The sequence below is a fragment of the Empidonax traillii genome, unplaced genomic scaffold (assembly GCF_003031625.1).
Source record: "Empidonax traillii isolate 1590-97213 ecotype Southwest subspecies unplaced genomic scaffold, ASM303162v1 scaffold881:size300156, whole genome shotgun sequence".
Classification (NCBI taxonomy): Eukaryota; Metazoa; Chordata; class Aves; order Passeriformes; family Tyrannidae; genus Empidonax; species Empidonax traillii.
This window is the reverse complement of record NW_020956074.1, coordinates 248,191-254,190: the sequence shown is the minus strand read 5'-3', so window position 1 is coordinate 254,190 and position 6,000 is coordinate 248,191. Positions and strand designations below refer to the sequence as shown.

At 48.7% G+C, this 6,000-nt stretch overlaps 1 protein-coding gene across 1 annotated transcript in view; it reads right to left on the bottom strand.

Moving 5' to 3' along the window:
* Positions 1 to 6,000, bottom strand: part of XPO6 (exportin 6) — a 55,256-nt gene that overhangs the window by 12,235 nt on the left and 37,021 nt on the right. The window contains exons 12-16 of the mRNA XM_027902479.1: positions 5,203 to 5,272; positions 3,723 to 3,882; positions 2,388 to 2,480; positions 921 to 1,065; positions 45 to 267 (exon numbers count right to left, since the gene is read on the bottom strand). Coding sequence (XP_027758280.1) covers positions 45 to 267; positions 921 to 1,065; positions 2,388 to 2,480; positions 3,723 to 3,882; positions 5,203 to 5,272 — 691 coding nt within the window. The remainder of the gene's footprint in view (positions 1 to 44; positions 268 to 920; positions 1,066 to 2,387; positions 2,481 to 3,722; positions 3,883 to 5,202; positions 5,273 to 6,000) is intronic.

Here is a 6,000-nt window from a genome sequence, read left to right as displayed (position 1 = left end):
ATACAGAGAGAATTGCTGCCCCTCCATACTTTTTGAGGTTATACCTTGCCACAGTAAGACCTGAGGCACAGCCTCCCAGGGACACCTGGTGCACACTGAGCCATGTCTGAGACAACTCACCTTATCTGGCAGCCGCTGGGCAGAAGTGTCTGTGATCCTGTTGAACACCTTCTGCACTGCTGGGATGCTGATCAGGAACACCGGGCGCACCGTGGTGGCCAAAGAGACCAGCAGGTGACACGCAGAGAGCAGCAGCTTCTCCTGCACCTGAGAGAGAGACAGGGTGGTCAGGCTGCCCGGTAACATCCCACCCAGAACCTATGTCACACAGCACCAGGACTGCCAGGACCAGGAAGGGGAGCCAGGTGGGGGTCGGGCTCTGCTCCCAGGGAACAAGGGACAGGGTGAGAGGCAACAGCCTCAAGTTGTGCCAGGGGAGCTTTTGGTTGGATATTGGGAAAATCTCATCGTGGAAAGGGTGGTCAGGCATTTGAACAGGCTGCCCAGGGCAGTGGTGGAGTTCCCAACCCTGGAGGAATTTACAGCACATGGATGTGGCACTCGGGGACGTGGTTTAGGGGTGGCCTCGGCAGCACTGGGGGAACAGCCAGACTCAGTCTTGGAGAGCCTTTCCAAACTAAACAATTCCATGATTCTGACTTATTTATCAATTAGAGTGTAAGTCAGTTCCCTTAAGACCACAAAACAGAGATTTCCCTGCTTTCAAGCCAAAAAATATTAGTTTATAAGCCTGTAAATTGCTTATTCTCGAATTAGCACAGTGTTCTTCAGAGCTGCTCTTGCTCTCACCCTACGAGACATTTGCTGTGTCTCCCTCAAACCCACCCCTGGAGCCCCAGTGTGGTCCCTGAGCACTCGTGAGTCACCTGCTGCAGGTGGAAGCCCCGTGGCAGCAGTACCTTGGAGCTGATGAGGGGGGTGATGGCCTCCAGCGCCGTGGACACCAGGGAGATGAACTGCTCCGGGTTCTGCCGGTGAACTTCGCTGTAGAACTGGGCCAGCCAATGAGCATAGGCCTGCAGGGCTGCCAGGGACTGAGCGTGGCTGGGGAGAGGCACAGCAGCAGTCAGGGACACGGGACAGAGGGGACACAAAGAGAAGGGCACAGTGCTGAGAACGCTGGGAACGAAACATGGGTGTTCCCAGACAAATCCGGAAGCTCTGCCTTTAAAAATTCCTTACTGCTGTTTTTTTTTTCTTGGTCTTAGAATGGCTAGCAACTGGGCTAGCCATTGACCCCCAGTATTGAGCCAAAGGTGTAAATTGATAAGGTCAAGTTATCATCAACTGGTAGGTTGGTTATAACCATAGTTTATAATGACAATGTCATCACCATATTAAATCTGAGTCAGGATGTTTCAGACAGGTGTCCTCCAAACGTGCCTTTGTTAGGAGAGCATTAAAAAAATGGATCACAGGTTTCTTAGGGCCATCAGGCAGAGCAAAGGATGAAAACCCCTCGTGAACAGCTCATGGAAAACACCTCCCAAATTATTTTAAACCAGAAAAGGAAAGAGACCATTAGGAGAACACAAAATTCAGTGCTATTAACTTGGGACTAACAGGAGACATTCAGGGAACTGTATGATGAAATCTAGTGGGGTTTCCAAGGAGCTGCTATAGATGCAATTACAAAACAGAATACAGAATACATGTTCAGACCTTCAATTCTGCCCACAAAACAGCAGCTGGCAGGGAACACGTTTGGGCTACACAGCCTTGGGAAGGGAAGGTCTCTAAAGGGCTGTCCTAATGGTGACCTATCACCACCAGCACCAAGATTTCACACAGTGTCAACATCTGGATGGCAGGCAGTCATTTGTCCCAGAAATGGCTTGCACAGCTGGAAGACACATGTTTGTCTTGGAAGCCAAGGACTTGAAACCCTCAACTAGGAAAACCATCTTTTACCTGAGGCATAGATCTGACTTTGGTAGCAAAAAATCCACCAACTAGAACTACACCCTGACAGCAGATCCATTTCTTTACAATATCACTACTGCAACACTTATTTAATCAGTAATTACACTGCAAAAGAACGAGGTTTTTACAGGGCACAACCCCAGTTTGCTTTCAGAGCTAATACAATGGGCGTTCTTCCCTCTCAGCACAAACACATTTTTCTTTAAATGCCCTGAGTACATCCCTCAGAGGAAACAGTGATCCCAAACGCTGGCAGCAGCCTTGACTTTCATCAGTACAAAGAAGGTGCCCTGCTGGTGAGCTACCAACAGCTGGAGTGGTGATTCACAGAACAGCTCCCAGCGAGGGGGCAGAGCAGCAGACCCAGGAGCTCTGATGCTTCTCCACCCCCCAGAGGTGCCCACTTTGGGTGCCATCACCGACAGAGTGTATCCCATACTCACACATCAATGAGGTCAGGTTTCAGCACAGAGGGGACCGCGGTTTCAATGTTGTACAGTTTAATCTGGGATCCATATAACGTCACTTTGACCAGCCTGGAAGTGCAAACACACACGTGGCAGTGTAAATGGACTTTTGCGATTTGGATATAGACGTGTATAAATCAGCTTCAACACCTGACCAGGATGCAGCTCTTCCCCAGTCTGTGTTGATATTCAGCTAACATGCAAATAAGATTTAGACCATTTAGTTAAAAATAATTCAGAGCCTATTGCACTGTTTGTGATCAGATGGAACAAGTCTGATGTTCCTGCATGTAAACAAAAAAAAATTAATAAAGGCAGCTGCGTAAAGGCCTGAAAATCTGCAATTAGCAACTGTGTGCTAATTAAGTTTCTCGGAGGGGAAGAATAAAATGTCTGCATTTCAGCTTTCATAAGGTCTTTTCATTTAAGAAAAGAATCACAGAATTGTTAAAGTTGGAAGAACAAAAAGTCCAACCCTCAGAAGAGTTTTTGGTGATTTTGTTTTCAGAGATACAACTCTAAAGCAATCAAACTCTACATGTCATTTCTTTGCATCACAAATGCAGATGCTGGAAAACAAGCATCTCAGCGTTTTCAAGAAACTGATTTATTTGATCCTTCCTATTAAGTTATTTCTTTCATAAAGGACTTGGGAAACTTAGAAGGGACCTTAAAGCTCATCTCATTCCACCCCCTGCCATGGGCAGGGACACCTTCCACCAGCACAGGTTGCTCCAAGCCCCGTCCAACCTGGCCTTGGACACTTCCAGGGATCCAGGGGCAGCCACAGCTTCTCTGGGCAACCTGTACCAGGGCCTCCCCACCCTCACAATGGGAAGCTATTCCCTCTTGTCCTGTCACTCCAGGCCTTGTCCCAAGTCCCTCTCCATCTCTTTTGTCAGCTCCTTTCAGGTACTGGAAGGCCACAATCAGGTCATTCCCAAAACCTTCTCTTCTCCAGGCTGAACAATCCCACCTCTCTCAGCCTTTCCTCTCAGCAGAGCTACTCCATCCCTCTAATCAGCTTGGTGCCTCCTCTGGACTCACTCCAGATGTTGGTGCCCCCATATCTGGAGGCAGCTCTGCAGGGGGGTCTCACCTGAGGGGGCAGAGGGGCAGAACCCCCCCCCCCCCCCCTCCTGTCCCTGCTGTGGGATCAGCCCAGCTTGGCTTTACAATTAAGGCTCTGGCCACCAAGTTCTTCGCATCTCAATTCACCCATCACAAGGGGAAGCAGAAAAAGCCTCCCTCGTTTTCCCGCCCTGCAGAGCCCCTCGTGCTGCCGAGGGGACAGGAACGCCCCGTACCCACCTCTCCACCACGGTCAGGGCATCGTTGAACCTGGCAGCGAACACGTCCCCAGTGAAATACTCTGCCAGGCGCCCCACAGCCTGCAGCAGGGAGCTCAGGTCCCGCAGGGAGCAGTGCAGCCGCCTGCAATCGTTCTCTGCAGTGATGTTCAGCCTGTGCCCTGCAACGACAGCACGAAGGCCCAAGCGTCAATTATCGCTGGTCTAATCACCACCGACTCAAGAGCTGAGAATTCACAGCAGGGCAAGGGGAAAAAAAAAAAAGCCGTGTAACTTTGTTACATGCTTACTGCTCTTTGGGACAGGAAGCTATAGGAAATGTGAAGTTTATTCTAATTAGATTACAGTCATTCTTCTTAAATTAGCTTGGCAGCAGGTCACAGTTCAGATGGCAGTACTGTCCTTGGGACTCAACAGTCCAACTGGGAAAGACAATTCCAGCTGCTCTGAACAACACTTCAAATTCCTCTTAAAGGCTGATAGAGATGTTCCAAACTATTTCAGCCTTTTATACCTTTATTTTCTCCTACGTGATATTAATACCTACAGAAACAGGAGCCTTTTTGGTTACCTGCTGCTACCAGATGTGATCCCAGCCATTCCCTCTGCTGGCTACAGCTCCAGTGATCCAGTAGCACATTTGGAATAGTGAATTTGCTTCTGATGTGAAATGTGTTATGTACTTTCATATTTCTCAGATACAAGAAACAACCCAATAACTAGATCTGCCAGTCTTATTGCCCACACACTCCTCCTGCTGCTCAGGTGTGGATATCTGGGCTCAAACACTCCAGAACTTTCACTAAAAAAATCAAGTATGTTCTGTAACACCACCTTTCAAAGAAAATCATCTTTTCTGTCCACTCACTGTATTTAGTCTCAGATAAGGCTTTCAGCAACAACCTCTCAATTCTGTGCCATCAACACCAAGGACTGTCTGGACACAGTCCTGTACCAGGTCCTCTGGGATGACCCTGCTTGAGCAGGGAGGTTGGACCAGGTGACCCACTGTGGTCCCTTCCAGCCTGACCCATTCTGGGATTCTGTTCTACAGCCCAGGGCTGAATCCACACCTGCACCTGAGCTGCTGCTTCTGAGATGTGACAGATTCCTTTACTGCTCACACCAGAAAATTTCAATATGACTTTAAGCCACCTTAATATCCCCCATGCAGATCTCACTACTCTTGCTTTCCTTATTTCTCAGGAAGCAGCTGTAGTATTTGATGGTGCCCACCTGCTCTTAACACACCTGGTATCTTCATTTCAAGTACTAGATAAGGAAAGAACCATACCAAATAAAAGGAAATCACATTATTAGAGTTTTGTCTGCTGTTGGAGTTTAACTGCTGAGCCATCACACACCACACGTGTTCAGATCCTCAAGGAAACATGGAAGAAGAAACACCAAAGGAGGTCTGGAGTGTTCCTGCAATCATCAGTCAAAGAGTGAAGATCAGAGTGTTGCACAGGGATTATTACCTGTCCCTGAAGTGACCACGAACTGCTGGAGTCCCAGATACACTTCCAAGTTATCCTGCAGAACCGGAAACTACAAGAGACGAGAAAAAAACACGTGATTTTGGGGCCTGACAAACAGTTCCCACCCAACTACTGATTCCTCAGTCAGAGCAGAGTTTTCTGATTTCTCCCTAGAGCCTTCACACAGACATCAGGAGGAAGGGTAGGTTGCTGGGGCTCGGGGTTGATCCTGCATCCCACAGCTTCCCAGGTCTTGGCAGCTGTCAGGAGAACAAAGCTCACCACCCTGAAGGTACCTCTCTGTGGCAGCTCTCCTTTTCCACAAACACCAGCCATCAGCCCATCAAGATAAGGGTCTGACAAGTGGGAGTAAGGGCACAGCATGTCATCACTAGGAATGCACAGCTGGATGTACAATCCAGCCCAAAGAGAGCAGAGGAATGGCAGAGCCTGTAGTGCATTCAGTCCGTGCTGAATCCACTGCACCTGGATGTATCAGAATGAAGCTCCCAAAATATTATGCCACCAGAAAGTTGAGTTCAGTGCAGCACTCTGCCAGCAAGCTGCAGGCTGCATCAGCTGAACCCTCCCTGGGGAAAACAGCCAAGGGAGCAAACAGCACAGTCCTGGAGCATCTCGGCGTGGGAACAGCGTGAGCCCAACTCCATCACTCAGGAGTGACAGCAAACAGGCCAGGTCCTGGTGATACTTCAGCTGGAGAATATTTTTCAGCCCTTTCAGTCTGGCTCTATTTAATTTCTAGAGCCAAAAGTCACCACATTCAAGTAGTTGGTTTTA